This window comes from Lytechinus variegatus, chromosome 17, assembly GCF_018143015.1.
Source record: "Lytechinus variegatus isolate NC3 chromosome 17, Lvar_3.0, whole genome shotgun sequence".
NCBI classification, from domain to species: domain Eukaryota; kingdom Metazoa; phylum Echinodermata; class Echinoidea; order Temnopleuroida; family Toxopneustidae; genus Lytechinus; species Lytechinus variegatus.
This window is the reverse complement of record NC_054756.1, coordinates 7,328,287-7,347,052: the sequence shown is the minus strand read 5'-3', so window position 1 is coordinate 7,347,052 and position 18,766 is coordinate 7,328,287. Positions and strand designations below refer to the sequence as shown.

Sequence of the window (18,766 nt, the reverse complement as noted above, 5' to 3'; positions counted from 1 at the left end):
AATCGGTCTTCCTTTCGTTACTTCTCCCCCCCCCCCCCCCCCCCTCCTCCCCCCCCCTCCCCCATCAATGATATGTGCATTTTCTATATATAAAGCCATCATATCCTCGATTTCTTAGAACGGTGTCCAAGCGAATTATTATATATTTAATTAATCAAACTATTAGCTATTTCTATTCAACAATACCTGCGCTTATTATTATTCATTTCAATGATATATGTATTCCATTTCAATGATATGTATTCCATTTTTAATGTATTTATTTATTTTGATTTATATGTAAATGCATCACAATTCGGCTTGGCCGCCATGATGTATGAGTTTTATCAAATAAACCATTTATCTATATATCTATCTATCTACATTTGGGATGTGGGTTCTAATGCAGATCGGTCTTTGATGTTATAACATAAAAGATATTGATATTAAATCTTCCTGGGTTTATTTTTTAAAGAGAGATATACGTATATAACTTGAGGATGGGGCAGAACCAGGATTTAACAACATGGTAGATGTCAGAAAATTATTCCTTATTATTGCATTTCCCCCCCCCAAAAAAAAAAATGTGATGGTCCCCCTCTGCTGTATAGTGCCAAGAAAAAGCAAGGTATTCCTAAACATATAATATCACCTATCTCCCAAATAGAAGAGGAAATAATATTCAAAATATACACTGCCTTAAAGAAGAAAAACAAAGATTTCCATAACGGCATCCACCTCCCCAAGTGCCATGACATACAATGGCTTCTAGAACATAGAAAATGTATTGACATTTGTCAATACATTTTCATGAGAAAAACAGAAAACAACCAAGAAGTCTTTTTTTTAAACTTGGTGAATAAAAAGCAGCAGTTTTGTCCTGGACTATGAGTAAACAACATAATTTGCAATTTTTCGTCAGCTTCGAATCTTAGGACGAAACTGCTGTTCCGGTTCGCCAATTTTCGACAAAGACCTCCCAGTTGTTCATTGTCAATTAACGGGTATTTCCAATACATGTACTGTGCTCTTGAATCCGTCGTGCGCCGCGGAGCGAACATTCCCTATTATCTTGGATACCCCCAATCTTGGAAGGACAGAGAACGTTGACCCTTTACTGACCTCAACAAAATTACATGCTGATAATCGCTTTTGTTTCAAAAGAAGCGATGTTTAAACTTCTTTAATTTGTTTTAAAGATAAGAATGGCTGGGTGAAATAAATTCAAGAAGGCCGCTCAGTAAACAAATTAGGTCGAATAATTCAGCAAAGGCAGACTTATTTTCCAAAGACAAGGCTTAAAAAAATGTGCGAAGTGGACATCTGTCTTCTTTAAGCTAGAGAAAAAGAAAAAAAAATAATGATGCATAGCTAATAAGGAAGAAAATGTTCGTAATTCTCGTGTAATTATATAAGAAATCAGACCTCGACCGGACTGATGTAAAATATTGAGAAAAAACATAATTATTAGTAAGGAGAGAAGCGGTCAAATTTACCACGAAAGTTTTTTGTTAATAATTGCGATTAAAAAAAGAAATGAACTGGTACATACTAACCGTGCAAGAAGAAAATAAAGACTTGAAAATGTTAGGAAGTTTGCAATTACTGCTCACCGAGCCCCCCCCCCCCTTCCTTCGGTGCGACTATTTAAGGCCATAAGCGAAGTGAAAATAGGCTGATGATTGATTTTCTTTAGTTGTGGGAGTATATGCAGCGATGATAAAACACGATTCGTTCAGTTTATACAGAAATACATTAGCTATATGCTATACAATTCATTATTTTGAATGTTTTGTAATCGTAATGATCATCAACACAAATAGAAGGGACAAGACATTTACCTGTATGTGAGCTAGAAACTCATGGAAACTACCATTTCCTTTCATTTTTCCGTGCCCCCTCCCCCGAACTGAATATTTATTCAAAAATCGGAGCTATAATCATCAGCATCGTCGTCAATAAAAAAATAATATTGTCTTCGTTATAGTATTATTCATAACTAGCTGTATCCAGCACCTACGCACCGGGTTACTTCTGCAACAGCTAATGCAAAAATCGATAATCAGTAGGTTAACAGAAAAGTTGTTATTAATAATAATAATAAATGTATCATCATCTTTACCAATATCCTCCTCCCTGTCCCTTTTCTTTCCCTTTTTCAATCTTTCTTTCGGATCTTCTTCATCACTATTACCATTATCATCATCACCGTCATCATCATTATTATTATTATCATCACCACCACCACCACAGCCACAATCATCATCCCTATCATCATCATCATCGTCATCACCATTATCATCATCATCATCATCATCATTATCATCATCATCGTCGCCATTGTCATCACCATTATCATCATCATCATTCGTCATCACCATTAGCATCATCATCACCATCATCATCATCATCATCATCGTCGCCATTGTCATCACCATTATCATCATCATCATTCGTCATCACCATTATCATCATCATTCGTCATCACCATTAGCATCATCATCGTCGTCATCATCACCATCATCATTATCATCATCATCCTCATCATCATCACCATCATGACCATCATCATCATTGCCGTCGTCATCACCATTATCATTAGCATCATCATCCACATCATCAAAATGATGATGAATCACTTCTCTCCCATTCGATCTAGTTTGAAACCAATTGGTAAACTTTGCATCAGATAATTAAACCAGTGCACAATGAAGACAACTATGAAGCTGTAGTATGTGTTTTGTATAAATTATCACAAGAAACAGGAATTTTATTCAATCAACATACACAATATACATATACATCATAGACACCGTAAAACATAATACTGCGATTCAAATAATTGAACCATATATAACATTCATAATATAAACATGACAAGAAAAGCATAAGTTATCGAGAATTCTCAATAACTAAAAACAACCAAAGAAATAGCGAGTTACCAACCTTCTCAAATAATGGTGTTGAAATGATGGATACATCAAAACCTTGCAACAACCACAAAATACGATAAAGAACGTAAAACACATAGGCCTATGTGTTTTCAAAATATATACTGTTTCTAGACATTTAATAACTAACATAAAATCTATTCAGCACTTACAACAAAAGATATATCATATACCTTTCATTAAAAAATGTCGAAGAACACTTTATTGAAACAAAACTGAGGAGAAAATCTGTGCGCTAAATTCATATCATTTGCCTTTTTCATAGCAACCGTCACGGTATTACATAATACTTCCAAAAAAAACCCAGAATAAATCAGGATTCACTCCCGCAAAAACTTATATAATCCATCGATACACCCACTTAAGTCACATCATACAGACTGCACCATGAAAAATAAAAAAATTCACGAAAAAGGGTATTTTTCCCTCTTTAAAAAGTGACATATATTATTCATCTATACACATTTTTACTTCTCTGAGTTTGAAATAAATCGTTAAACTATTTGATTTCTCTTGTTAACGATAGTCATAATCATAACTATGTTAGCGCCCGCGCTCTAATCTGTTAATATACTTATATCTTCATTTTTCTCTGGAAGGATTTGATATCTATGCCCCGCAATAAACAAATTTCCGAAATAACCGCGCCTGCGCAGTGTTGCTACTCCTTTGCTCGAATCAAGCAATTTTCAGTATCGGTTTTCTTTTGTTAACTCAGAACAAAGTTTTCCGGACGCGCGGGGTATACTTAGTAGGCGTAGGATGATTTCTAAACTTCACAACGAATGAAATAAACATTTTCATTTTTCTCATTCACTTCTTTGACCTACTATTCCAATAAATTAATGCTTTTAATATCTCTCAACATAAACATCGTGATAAACAGTTCACAATATTCAAAATATCTTCACATTTAGATAAAATGTAATCAGGAAAATCCCTGAATATATAAATATCACACACTATATAGTATTATCTTAAATACCCAATTTACAGGTAACCATTAAATCTCCTGCAGAGTTTATTGTGCGGCGTTCCATAATCGCATCTCAGAGATATTCATCTATTCATCGATGTACATCGAATCATTTGTAAAATGTATGAAACTTGCATTGCTGTAGTGAGACTCATAATTTTCAAAGAGAGAAACGAGTCCCAAAATAACGTTAAGAACGGAGAAAGTCGTCAAACTGCGACCTTCTGTAGACAAACATAGAACACAAATTGTTCTGATTATACATTTGAAAGTGTTGAAATATTAATATAACTTGGTACGAAAGTTAAGTTAAATTTTTGGTCAGTACGTGTGGTGGTGAGGAATAAAAGTTTAATGAAAAGATAGCTAGAATATCGGAAAATATCACTCTTCAAAACAGAGTTCTGTTACTGGATATAGACGAACAGACGCTCCAAAGGAAGGAATCTCGTGCTTTCGTAACTTTATTTCAGTTTTTAACGCATCGAGATAGTCTTGTTTCTTCCAGACGTCGAATTGTTCATTTCTATCGATAACGATCGGATTTTTTTTCACGATCAGTTAAAGCCACAGTTTATATCATCAGCACGCCTTTCATCATGTTCACGAGGTGTTTTGCTTTGTAAGTGTAAGGGCGCTGCTGATGTTTAAGCGATTCGGCATCGCCGGCGACCGTAGTCGTCATTATCTTCTTAATCGTCATCATCGCTTGTCCGTAATCTGAGTTAACCATTGCCGTCATCATAGTCGATATCGCCATCCCGAACAGCTGAGTTCACACTCGCAAAACATAAATGATGGGATGAGAGTATTGTGCGAACACGTCCTATCATGTTTCAAAGCAGGTCATGGATCATCAAGGGGTCAGCGAGTCGGTCAACGCGCGTCGCTTCACACCGAGGATTCGTAGTCGAGATGGACGGTGCTTTCGATTGCGGGGGGCATGAAGATCCAGCTCTCAAATGGACCCATTGCTTCGAACTCGTCGACGACCTTGGGCTTGGTCCTGGCCATGATGTAACGATCAGAAGCGAAGCATCTTTGGTAGATTGGCACCAAACAGAACAGGACAGTCGCACCGACGTAGATGCCAATACTAGCATAGATGGCATCGTCATATGATCCAGTCTTGTCGACACTCTCTCCTGCAAGATGAAAATAAGAAAGGAAAGTTAAGAATAAAATTTTCCGATTTAATTCAATTTTGGGCTCTCTACTAATTAACCCATATACATATTTTTTAAATGTTTTTTTTTTTGCCACAATCATATCAAGAATACCAACCCCAAACCCAACCGAATCTGTTAAACCGGTGTCATGTCAATGGTATTATAATTATTCAGTCGGTCAATGGTTGGTCCGGTCGATAATAACTATAATATCAAAGATATTCTCTTATAAAATTAAAATATGATGGATGCCGACTATTTTATGACGGTGTATGAAACTAACTGAATTCAAAATAGATATCATCTTGAGTTCGACTTCTTCGGCGTCGAAGGCGAGGAGACTTACCGAATAGGGACCCGAGGATGAGACCGAGGCCGTTGGCGACCAGAATCACAGTGCATGCCTCCACGCTACGAGCAGCCCCAAATACTTGGTTACAGATGGAATACGGAAGGGCGTCAAACACCGTCATGATCAGGAATCCGGTAACTACGGTAAAAGAAAAAAAAGAGTCCGATTATTATACAAGTACGTGTTTAATTCAAATATTCCCCCAATAGAAGAAATAGGGGTGCGAATTCTCGAACGTAATACCTAATTTAATAACTTAATTGATGTTATATCTTTCAGTCAAGTATCATCATCGAAAATTCAGAATGTCGTCTAAAATCGTCACATTCGCCATAATTCTGGCAAAGACGTAGCTTTTCAAGATGCTGAAAAGGTTGGAATAACTTTTACAGACCCCAAATGGATTTCTTGAAATGGTTTAAATAATATTCAATCACCTCCAAAATTTCCTATTTTTTAAACATTTTGAACAGTTTAAGACAGTCTTAAGTTTTCAATTCAATTCAAATCAAAGAAAAATGCGACAATTTCTTACCGACGGCAACGCACATCATGGCAGCAACAGTCTTGGCGACGAAGAGGCTGTACATTATTCCACTGCCGACCACGCTGGCGGCGACGAAGAGGTAGATCTTAGGAAACGGTAGATGATCACCGAAGATAGCCAGACAAGCCTTGCCGCAGACCTCGGCGATGGCGACCACGGCCATGATCAGGGCGCACTTGGATTCTACGATGCCGGCGGTGGTCATGAAGTTAACCTGTAGAGCGGTGAGAAAATAGAGATTCGGTTTTGAAACGATTGTCGAAATCAAGTAACAGACAAATGCAAGAAATGTAGATATCACACATCAAACACTTAATTAAATTAAGTGATTCTAGCCAAGATTATCATTACCATGGTCATGATAATTACTTCCAGCCAAGCGAAAACACTATCAATCTTTGCATATTTTGGGGGCAAAAACTTCTTCAACTCTTAATTCTTTTTTATTTATATTTTTATTCATCCTCATTTTATCACGATTTTGATAAGGATAACATCTCGCCCTTCATTAAGTAGATCCTAACTTTGAAAAGTTTGTGCGTAATATCTTTGCAGTATTTATGCAAACAATAAGAAGATAATAACTTGTTTGGGTAAACAGACTTCCATCGTTTTATCGCAAAGGTACATCATAATGACACCTTATAGCAAGGTGATATTCATATATTTTATTATTATCTACCAGATTTATATCGTATCCTTCTGTTATCACATGTAAGCACGTCAAAATGATATCATGTTGAATGTTTACATATTCATGTCATTCGTATGACTTCGTCACTTCATAATCCCCACACGTATATATCATATCAGCATTTCAAAAATATAACATAATAATAATAATAATTGTTGATTATATGAAAATCATGACAATGATCGTGACATCAGTGCGTGCATTTTGAAAGAGCAAGCAATACACCATTATGAAAATGAAATAAGTATGTTAGAACCTCGTATAGAATGACGAAATATTAATATGGGGAAAGAGGTATTTAACTGTTTTTACATTTCAAGTGGAATTTAGAAATGATGATGCTCGATTTATAATTCTAAATTTGATTGCATTTAACAGAAAAGGTGAATGACTATAAGGTGGACGGTAATTATCACTATACTACTTCGTAATACAATATTCGCTGGATTTTTCTATCAAGATTTACTATTTTTCAAACAGGCGTCATCTATCCCAAGAACGCTAACCCTAACCCTACAGACTCTTCCTACTTAAGGAGTTATGAAATATCGTCATAGCAATTAAAAACCATTTAAAAGTTTCTCACCATCTGTCAAGCGATCTGTCAAATGATAGCCAGCTTAAACCAATATCTTAAATTTGCCATTATCCTTCAACAAATATAAACTAACCCATCTATTCCCGACCAAGTCCCGAACTTACAACATCATGCGCTAAGATCTCATTTCGAGAATCCGTGGCTTCACCAAACCTTATCAGTTGTTTACGAAAGTTAGGCTACTTGTAGATAAAGTAGAGTTTAAGTAGGATTGTAAGTAGTTTGAATTAGGATTTATGATCGGACTTCGATTCCGTGATAAGACCATTAGTCAATATTTTCGGCAGGAGTGTAATTGTTTAGAACGTAAATTTATTGCGTTGCTGACAAGCTTATCTCGATTCCTTGATAAAGTCCTTAAAACTAGGACGCATGAGATTACACTAATCACTTTATGGACATGACGATTTACATTACTATTCATAATTTCATTGATTTCTTCAGAATTTGAGATACAAGCGTTTCTTTTGTAGAAGGCACTGAAAGTGAATTACTCTGAGGAATTGCTCCTCATGAAGAAAAAAGTGAACGAAGTAGTTTTTTAGGTATTTTTTTAAGAATAGAACATTATTGAAAATCGTGTAATTACCCCCAAAATATGAATGAATGAATGAATATATGAAAACATGAATGTATAAATTCCCAAAGAAGTATAAAAGAATAAAATGTGATTTTTTTCACATCGATATTTCAAATGGAAATGAGTTAAAGTTGAAGATAAACATGTGGATATCAAGTTCAGACGATGACCGCCTAAGAAATATGGGTTGAAGGGGAGGAAAAGTTCGACCGATAATGGGAACTAAACCCAACATGTCCGACCCTCACAAGGTCCCTGGTCTAACTGACTGGACACCAAGTAACAATAGCCCTTCCTATCTGACAGTATGTTAATAATTAACTCCAAATTGACAGCACGCTCCAGATTCGTCCGTGATTGGCTAGACCGTCGCGCCTGGATCTCATCGGTATTGTGACGTCACGCAAAAACTTTAAACTCTTTCTCCGCCCGTCCATTTCATTGTTTAAGTGCATTATTTTGGTAACGATCCAACAATTTTGATGCCTTTCCTGAGCTCCGGTTTATCGAGCGGAAGCTTCATTCACCTTTACCAAAGGCAATACAATCGATCTGTCAGATCAGCTGCATCATGAAACAATCAATTTCGAATTACACCCTAGTTTGTGGTTTGAGCAAGGTCGACATGTATTGTTTCGGATGCTGGTCATCAGGAGGTGGTAGGAATAAAGTGATTGCGACCCAATTATCATGGGCGTGGGTAAATTCAAAATATGACATTGCACTCTTACCAGGAAGATAAACTTTCTATCGCATGCTGACGACCACTGAACATTTTTCAGATTCTCACGAATCCGATAAATGTTCGATTTTGTCGACAATAAGCTAAAACTATAGAGCTAAACGGACAATTAGAAAAGGGGCGCGGGAAATGGAATTATGGGATACTTTAAGTTGTAAGACGCAGAAGATGCCTGGTTAAATTCTAATAGAAAGAGTTATTACGATAGTATAGTGACGTGATTTAAACCATTCATGAAATTGATGAAATTATGTTTTTGTTTTTTTTTATAAATGGCGAGGGATTTCTAGGATGGGTGGTAAAACGAAAGCTTACCATGCTGACGTAGTAGAAGCTCATGGTCATGGCACAACCCATTAGGCCAAGGGCCAGGAACCAGAGTTCCGGGAAGGTCAAGACCTTGAGCTTCTGGGTGATCCTCGCTGACCTGCTGACGGGCTTCCCTGGGATCTGAACCTTGACGTCCTGGTCGTCCATCCTCACCTCCGTGCTCTTGACGTTCGATTCGGTGGGCGACATCAGACCTTCCGCTTCGGCTTCCTTGGCCTTGGCGGCGGCGCTGACCTCGACGGCCTTGACGGGTTTCTTCTTCTCGTCCTCGTCGAGCTGGGTTGGTGCCCTGGGAGGTTGGCTGTAGGTCGAGATGGAGGGCACTCCTAGTGCTAGGATGATACCTGCCATTATGCGGAACATGTTTCGCCATCCGAACCTGGTCACCAGGTAATATATAAACAGGTTCATCGCCAACATTCCTGTAGAAGAAAAATGAATCGGATAATAGGCCGACTATTAACCTACCAAAGTCTTCACTAATGCAGTGTGATATATTATGTGGAATAAAATCTGAGCCTGTTCATCAATGCTTTTATTTCCATTGTTGGTCACGTTTGTTAAACAATATTCTACAAGCAGGTATAGTCATTAAGTGGTCATTCATTATTTTGGGGGCTTTGGAAGGATGGGGGGAAATGGCCGTGAATATCTAAGGGGTTTTTTTGTTCTCTTTGTCAACTTGTTTGGACGATCATGTTTGTTATTAGTGAAGTCGGAACCTTTAAAAAAATATTCTGTCAAATGAGAGGTCCCGCTCTAAATTGGGAACGGTATTGGTGACATACTTTAATGATATTAATCAAGAAGAGCCTTACCTGAGGTTGTTCCGATGAGTGCCATACTGGTTGCCCTCGAGCAATTCTTGTACGGGAAGTATTTGAGGATCAGGTTGATGGAGGATATGAGGACCATGTTGATACCAAAGCCGTAGAGGGCGCTGAATGTGAAGAACATTGGCATGATGGACGGCATGAACGAGGTGATGAGCAGGGAAGCGAAGCACATGACGAGGCCGATGGCGGCGATCGGACGAGCTCCGAACCGAGCGATCAGAGGGTTGGAAACCAGACTTCCCAAGGTGTGGAAACCAATGGCGATCGAACCCACCCAGCCTATGAAAAGAAAAGGGGATACACATATGTTTTGCATGGATCGATCATCAAGGGCGCGCATCTGGTGGTGTTGGTAGGTGGGGTAGCTGCGGCAGGTGGGCGTTGTCGATGGTTGCCGCGGTGATTCTGGTAGTCATGGAGACGGGCTTTATCTTTCAAATAATCTACGAATGGGAAAGAAAAATATACGGCTGCCGAGACTGGGGGAGAAACCAAAATGGGAGATAAAAAAAGGATGGGAGAGAAAGAGAAGACGGAAACATTTGATGAGTAATTGTGGCATCGAATCCTGAGGGATTGAAGCAGAATCTATCAATTAAAGTTGAATTTTAACAGTACAGTACATCAAGGTGCACATCTTCCAAGAGAGATGTCAGCGAGATGCATGTTGCTGTAAAGAAGGTTCTTAAACTACGACCCCATATCGTAGACTAAATAACAAAACAGGATGATCTAAAAGATATTAGTAAATCCAACAAACCTGTATCTACCCAGTTAATCGATATCACAGCGTATTTAAAGATTAATTTGTTAATAAAGTGCACATTTTCGGAAATTAAATGAGAGAGTTTGAATGGTGTCTAGCTTGTTTAAATTCGTTTGTGTATACGGTAGACGCGTTTCATGTTTCAAATGATTTTCTGCTATAGGTGAAATCGCCCTCCAATCGATAAGTATGATAAAATGGGAAAACTTTTTACAGAATGTTTTCCTACAACGATGTCAAAAAGGCACACTCGGGAAACTTGTTCACAGAATTGTTTCCGCCAAAGTATCTTGCAGGCATCCACCCAGTCCGATAAATTTCTACCAATAACAATTAGGCTTCCACTCAACTTTCCCACTAAGAATACTACTCCAAACAAATTAGTCATATTATAACAGTGTTAATGAGAGGAAGTCTACCAATCATTCGCGTTAAGCACATATCAATCTAACCAATATATGACCATCCGGAACATTAAATTTTATCGAATCTGTAAAACGAGACAATGCGTAAATTTTGTCACTTATCGCATCGGGAAATTTGATTTGTGAAACAACCAAACCTATTTAGGATAAGAAGAAAAATAGACAATTACTAAACTCCGCAGACATGAATAAACCACGCGGCCACTGTCAAAATTAAACCGGTTTGGGCGAGTTAAGTGTTAAGAATTTTGTACGGCACGGCCCACGCTCGTTTGGAGGGGAGGCGGCAATTGCGGATGGCTGTTGCGCAACTTTCAGCCAATCGCATGTCGTAATACCGCTGCGATGTATTCTTTAGAAGTTAGCGCCAGAGACTGGACAAAAAAAATCAATAACTGATTGCATCAACGAAATTCAATTGAGTGTCAAAATAAAGCTATCTGAATATGTAATAATTAATAAAAACCGATTTGTCGAGAACTATTTTTTTTAAGCTTCATTGTAATATTCTGCCATTCTTTCATAAAATGTAATTTCAAGTGGAACCAAATTCTGCCGAGTAATAAAAATGGCCACCATAAGCTGATAAGTACGTAGAACTCCCAAAACGATAACCAAAATATAAAATTTAGTTATGATCAATGCTGTATACACTGTTTCAATTAGAGTGCACATCCCATCTTTAATACCGCAAACTGACTGATTAACTTGATTGGGATAGCAGGTATAAACCGCACGCTTTCCGCTCATTCATAATAATTCGAGAAGTCAAAATGTCATCCATAAAAAGTACAAAAACCCTAAACATTGGCAAACGGCATATACAGATCTCACCAACTGTGAACTGTGTTATTTAAAAAAAGTCATTGCAGAGTTTTTCGTATCCGTTCTTCGTCAATTCTGAATATGAATTCGAAATCATTTCCTTTATAATCATTAGACGGCCTTAAACGTGTTATTTTAACTCGCTAAATTTATTCTTCCGTGACAATTCTCCCTGATACATTTGTTATAGCCAACTCTCGGAGATCAATAAATTTCACGATCGATGACTCGTTCCGATTGGCACTCACTGAAGTATAGCCAATCTCAGTTCGGTAGGTCACTTTCACGATGGACATGATTGATACTAAGAATTAACACTCTGTCTATAACTTGGAATCCATTGACCATAATAAGTCAGATCGGAATTTCGAAATATTTTAATAAAACCCTGAATTAATGATCTGGTCTTGAAATGTCACATTTGAACGGTTCATATAAATGGGTCGAGAACTAATGAATGAACATCACACTAAAACTGACAAACAGCAATCATCCCACTCAAAAACAGAAACCATTCAAAAACACATAGAATGAAAAAAAAAACTATAGGTGGCCTCTTTTCATTTTTAACCTTTCCATTTCTATTTCTAGAGAAATTACAAGAAGATTGAAGGCATTGTTCTGTTTAATACACAAAGAAAGGAAACTAAAATGAATGAGTATGATAAATTATTAATTTATAACTGAAAAAATATCACACATAACTTTCCAGAAACCTGTCAAGAAATGTAAGTGATTAAGATTTATGGATAATGAAACCAGGATATATTGTGGAGACCATCCCGCAATCGAACTGAAAAATGACAATGGATTGTGAAACGAAATAATTAACAATGATATATAGCAACACAATGGACTAAATAATCATATCACCCAATATTTATTAGAACATTAACAATCACACTTAGACAACATTGCATATACATTATACAATTCTATATAATTCTGATCATGCAAAGTCAAAATAAATCATTACAATCATCCGAATCATTCAAGAGCGACTTCACTGAAACATCTCATTTTCGACTCAAAGTTCTCAAGCCTTACATTTTGAACTTCACCTCTCTATACCTTTTCCAGAAAAGGATGGTGAAAATAAACTCTTGTCATTGATACCAGAACTGAAAATTTAGTGAAATAAACTGTCTCTAACAGCACTAAGAAGGCAAGAACAAAGACTTTTCAGGCAATCGCACTTGAATGATTTTTAGTGATGACTTGGGTGTGTCTGTAGATGGTTTTTGGTGATACTTACTCGTAGGTGAAGCACTGCTCCCAAGGTCTTCCTTGAGGGCCACGAAGATGATGCCGTAGGAGTAGAGGAAACCAAAGAGAGCGAAGAAGACGATGAAGGCGGACACGGTCACCACCCATCCCCACTGTTTCCTGATGTACAGTTTGGCACCTTCCATTTTCTCCTGGATGAACGTCATGATGATAATGTAGTCTTTCTTTTCCTTCTGGTAGATCTTGATGAGATAACGAGGATCTGGCGTCTGCTTGAGCTGAGATACCAAGAACAAAATTCAAGATGGATTGATGCTGGAGTAGCAGGTAGCTGGAAAGGCTCAGATGAGAGAGATGAGGCTTGTCTTCTTGTTCAGAAAGGCAGTTTAAAAAAACCAAGAGCTAATAGCTCGGGGAGGCCTGTGTCACCTGCTCGAAATCATTTGTGTTGTGGTCACTTTCTGCAGTCAACTGCTGGTTTTATACCGCCAGGGACGCGAAGGGTTAGTTGCTTCGCCTGGTAACAGCGCAGAGCGTGCCTCGCTTGACAGCTCGGCTACGGCCAATACCGATCAGCTGATCGCAAATCAGCTGTTTGCGGTTTCTGACGTCACGATTAAGCAACCGAGGGCTTCCCTCGTTTTAGACGCGTGCCCAGTCGTTCGAAAACACCGCAGGAGCGCACGACAACAAAGGCACTTGAAACCCTGAATCTTTCAGGTGTCAACAAAAACGACCCTGGGCGAGTATTCGGGGTCTCGAACGATAAAGCTCGGTCGCACTTTTAGAAAGCACTTGTTATTCCCTCGGAAATCACTGGACCTTGAAATAAAAAGAATAAGCCGTGCTCGGTGACTTTGTAAACAGATCCCCACCCCCCTTATATTCCAAATCGTAGTCACTTTCCGACCCCCATACTCTCTATCTCTTTCTCTTCTCCTTTTATGTTTCCTTCTTTTTTTCTGTATACCCTCTCTTACCCTCCCTCTCACTCCTTTATATACCCGCACTTGTTTCCTCATATATTTTTATACCCGATTAAAACTGAATGACAGGTTATATTGACCTTATGAGAAAATTACCACAAGTAAGATGTCGTTGCTGCATTGGGGGTCCATGCCCCCCCCCCCTGCCCTCTATTTGCATTTTATTGCTATGAAAGATCTGGGAAATTAAAAGTATATAATATTATAAGCCCCCCCCCACTACATCAATAGCTTACAATGACAACGGTATACTGTTCGCGGATTATTACATTGCAGGGGTGTTATATAACGGTAAATGAGGCCATATTTCGCTCCTGTAACAAGTTCATTATTCTTTCCAGAACTTGAATTTGAAGACAATGGACAAAGAACCTTTCAGTTGGAAAATTCAGAGATTTAGGCCTATACGGTTACGCCATCTCCCCTGGCTGACCCGATGCATGTTTTTCTCGCTGACATGTTTCGCGCTGAAAGAAAACTGTAGTCCTTTTTGGTGACAAGACATATATGCTCTTGCGACATTTGCCCCTTTCTTAATATCTCAGAGGGCATATAGGGCTATAGTTCGAATTGTAATATAGCTTTTGATTCAGAATAGTGCCAAGATTACGATTTGGATTTAGTTTCGAAGGTTATATAGGTTTTGCGTTTTGCTTAACGTGTAGACCCCGGCGTGTAGATCATAATTACAGGCCATTCGTTGTCGGAGCAAGTATCATGCACCATAATTAATTTATTGTGTCTATCTATATTCACTTCATATCCCGGCTTCATATTCTATTCATTTTCATTTTTTCACTAGTGATGATGATGGTGGTGGGGACAACTGCTCATTTATTATTTTACCATACTGTTACAGCGCATGAACTCCGTGAACTCCCCGCGCAGCTATAATTATGTCGCATATCGCGCAAAAAAATAATTTAGCAAAACATGAGTCCTCAAATGCGAACTCAAATGCTGCGTACAAAATATTTTTCAGTTAATAGATCTGTAAATAATAAATTCATGTATTTGTTCATCATCAAAAGCGAAATTCAATAGAAGAGAACGATACTGTGCCCTCTCAGAAAGAGAGGCATGCGACTGATTCAAAGAGCCTGCAATGTGATTTATTGTTATGATTATTATCAATGTTTCTAAAAAGCGAATCTTAGAATAGATTCAGCTTGAAAAATAATGTACAAAGGTGCCAGATAAGGGTAAATATTATTGAATTTATCTTCTCGGGCGATACTTCACCTCGCCTACATCTGAAGAACCCTGATCTATTTATCCACTTTATAATAGCACAACAGAAGAACTCTCCTCGAGTCACTTTGCGCAGTATGAAATGCTCTTATCGCGTCGGGTAGAAAACGACTGGGGACGAGTCCAAACTAATTACCATTGTATTCATGAGCAGGGAGCTACTCGCTGCCTATGCGAGCCGAGAGTGGAGAACCGGTAAAATCTGGTTTTGCTAACTGGTTCTCGATGCAAAATTTGGATTGGCAAAATATCTTGCACAACAATGCGATATTGATTTCGGAGTTGGTCGAGTCGCCCGGTTCCTTTTCGACTTCGCCCTTTTCCGTCTATTTCAAGAGCATGTTTAACTTGAACTGCCCGAGTTCGAGAAAAACAACTCGGTCTTGTGACTGAAATTTGAGAAAAGGCAGCTCGATTCGTCTGGTATCCCTCAATTCAGTCATCTTGAACAAAGTGGGATATATTCCTCCACAAAAATCATTAGGACCTGTATCAACTATCATAATTGAAAGAATTTTATACATTTTATATGACAGGGTTCCGAATAATCATGTGCCAGCTGGTATCTTCAAACGGTCACCCCTTCAAGATCTTCTGTCAGAATTCACGTTTTCTTCTTAAATGAGTCCTTCTTTACAAACGTGAGGAAACAGAACAAAGGCGAAAATGCCATCGTTGAAAGAGATAATAAAATATAAATTGATTTGATATTTATTCAAAAGGAGTGAAAAAGAAGAAATAGATCATAATCAATATGTGTACACTTACTTTGATAGAAGGAAGAATCGAAATAAATTATAGAACGCAGGGAAGGATAAACCTACGAAAGAAGGAGATTCGAAGGGGACCGACCATTAGCACAACACCTTATGAAGTTATACCAGTCGTTGGAATTAGAAATTGCGAGAAAAATTGAAAAGTACATGTCAAAATTTACACCTTTCAATGAAAAAAAGGGGATTAGAGGCCGCGGGATCGGGGAGGAGGAGGAGGTGGTTGGGGATGAGAAAAGGTGGGCTCAAGTTTGAGTGGAAACTGACATTTGGAAGAAGACAAAAGAAAGAGAGGGGAAATTAAAATGATAATGCCAAGTGGAGATGGAAAAGGAAAAAGAAGAAAAGGAAACAAAAATACATGCATGCATGTGTCTGCACTGACTATTTACGCATTCGTATGAAAAAGTATAGTTATATAAAATAAAAAGGAGAAAAGTGCATTTTTTAAAACATGGTCATCTTCGTATATAAACCAAAAACACGAAACGAAACGCGAAGTAAATGAAGGAGAGTCAGAATATCTGGCTAGAAACAAAGAAGTCGAAAATTATATGTTATAGAGATTAGCAAGAGTATCGAATCTATCATTACTGAAGAAGGATGAGATCGCCCCCCCCCCCTATTTTACAGGCATCTACTCGGTAAACATGGATTTATCAATATATATTGGATGAAATCACTTCATCCAATATGAAGTATCACTGGTTCGAAATCAATGCATTTATAATCCAATTCAGTACATTATTATATTATGCTGAACCAAAGCTTCTGACACAAACGAGTTTAACTGTACATTTGACAGCTCGACAAACATCTCTTATCCATTTGATTTATTTACCCTTTTTCTTTACGGCCCGTATATTTGGACGGGCTATACAATAGTACATTTATCTATAGAATTGTTATTTCCCTTTGATCACGCACTCATTTTGGCTGTCATTTTAGCTTAATGTACAGTACAAAATTTATATCTAAGTTGCCATTGGTTTCAGAAGTTCACTGCATGGCGTACAGAGAGGGGCGGCGGCACGGACCCCAAAAATTTCACGGTCAAGTAAAATGGAAAGGAAAAAAAGGTGAAATGTGATCTGATGCTCTGACTGATTTCAATGTTAAAATCAATCACTAAATTAGAACTTTATCTGACAAAATTCAAAATGTTTTGCTCGCTTGTTTCGCTCCCTCGCTCGCATCTTTTAAGATATTTTCCCCTTCTCATAAGTCATGTCTGCCTCTTCAGAAAATAGGGAATTACAAAATAAAGACACTCATTTCACCTCCATGGTTCCCGTGACTGTAAAGCGAAGTTTATCCACCATCACGGCAAACATCGTTTTAGAAAAAAAATGAAACCTAATAATTTAATTTTGATAGAATGGTATTCATAATGTTAGCAGGTTTAGTCTATACCCCATGCTTATTTTTTTTACCCTTTATTTATTACTGTGGAGCGTTGTGGCCCAGTGGATTAGTCTTCGGACTTTGAAACAGAGGGTCGTGGGTTCGAATCCCAGCCATGGCGTAATTTCCTTCAGCAAGAAACTGATCCACAATGTGCAGCACTCAACCCAGGTGAGGTAAATGGGTACCGATAGGAAGTAATTCCTTAAGAAGCTGTGTGCGCTATGAACGCCTAGCTTAGCCGGGTAATATAGGAGCGCCTCGAGCACCTAACAAGGTGGATATGTGCGCAATATAAATATCCTATATTATTATTATTATTATTGATGCATGGCCATACATGGAAGCCATTGAAAGAGGATAGCACGGCTGGTATAGGGTAATGACTACATAAAAAGGGCACCGGCGAGCGAACGAAGTTGTTATGTTGTAACAAATGTTGATTTTATAGCGTTCAGAAACCAAAATCATACCTCATCATTTTTTCTTTTCATCTCCTTTTCTTTTCATGGAACTTTGAGGGGACAGTGGCCACCAAGCGTTCTTCAGTTCTAAAATAAGGTCCCGTTACGCTGACCCTTCCTTCTACCAATTACACAATGGCTTGAAATTGTGAAAAGGTCGATGTTTGGATGAAAAAAAATAAGTAAGCTTGAATGGCAAAATTGAACTGTCACATGAATGAACAATGAATTACCTCGACAAACTAGCAAACCATTATTATTGAAGATATGCTATATACACAGTGAACATTATGTATTCATTTGATAAATTGATACGATATCCAACAATAACTAGTAATTTAGCTATAAAGCTACAAATAGAAAAATGATATATTAAATGAAATATGAACGAAAGATAAATTGTGCGCTCCACATCAATTCAGCATAAATAATTTCATACAAACTTATTGAATCATGGGATATAGGTCAGGCAGATAGAACTCACTAATGCTAAGTATTATCCCCAAGAAAGATCATTAATTTTGGTGTTTTTTATTTTAAAAGCGTAACCATTATTAAAACATTAAGGTCTTCGTTTTTGTTGAAGAAATTTCAAGAAGGTAAAGAATTCCGGTGTGTTGGCTCAGTTGGTAGAGCGTCTGTCTCACAACCGGGGGTCGAGGGTTCAAACCTCGGCCGCGTCAGACCAAAAGATATTAAAAGATGGGAGTTGCTGCTACCCTGTTTGGCTTATAAAGGGATAGAGCCTCGTCGATCTGGCGCTGCACAGCGGCTGCCTGGCCCACGATCAATTGGGCAAAGCAAATTTTCCGGAGCATTTCATTTCATGTCTATTTCGAGCAATAAAATATGGATTCTCATCATTTTTTTTTCAAGTCGTACGATGCATTG

The 18,766-nt window shown here is 38.0% G+C and overlaps 1 protein-coding gene across 1 annotated transcript; it reads right to left on the bottom strand.

Moving 5' to 3' along the window:
* Positions 1 to 2,713: 2,713 nt before the first annotated feature.
* LOC121430638 (monocarboxylate transporter 2-like) lies at positions 2,714 to 13,500 on the bottom strand. The gene is made up of 6 exons (XM_041627957.1): positions 13,026 to 13,500; positions 9,737 to 10,033; positions 8,904 to 9,340; positions 5,963 to 6,188; positions 5,422 to 5,565; positions 2,714 to 5,051 (listed from the first exon to the last, which is right to left on the bottom strand). The coding sequence occupies exons 1-6, from the start codon at positions 13,201 to 13,203 to the stop codon at positions 4,798 to 4,800; spliced, it is 1,536 nt and encodes a 511-aa protein (XP_041483891.1). The 5' UTR covers positions 13,204 to 13,500; the 3' UTR covers positions 2,714 to 4,797.
* Positions 13,501 to 18,766: the final 5,266 nt, after the last annotated feature.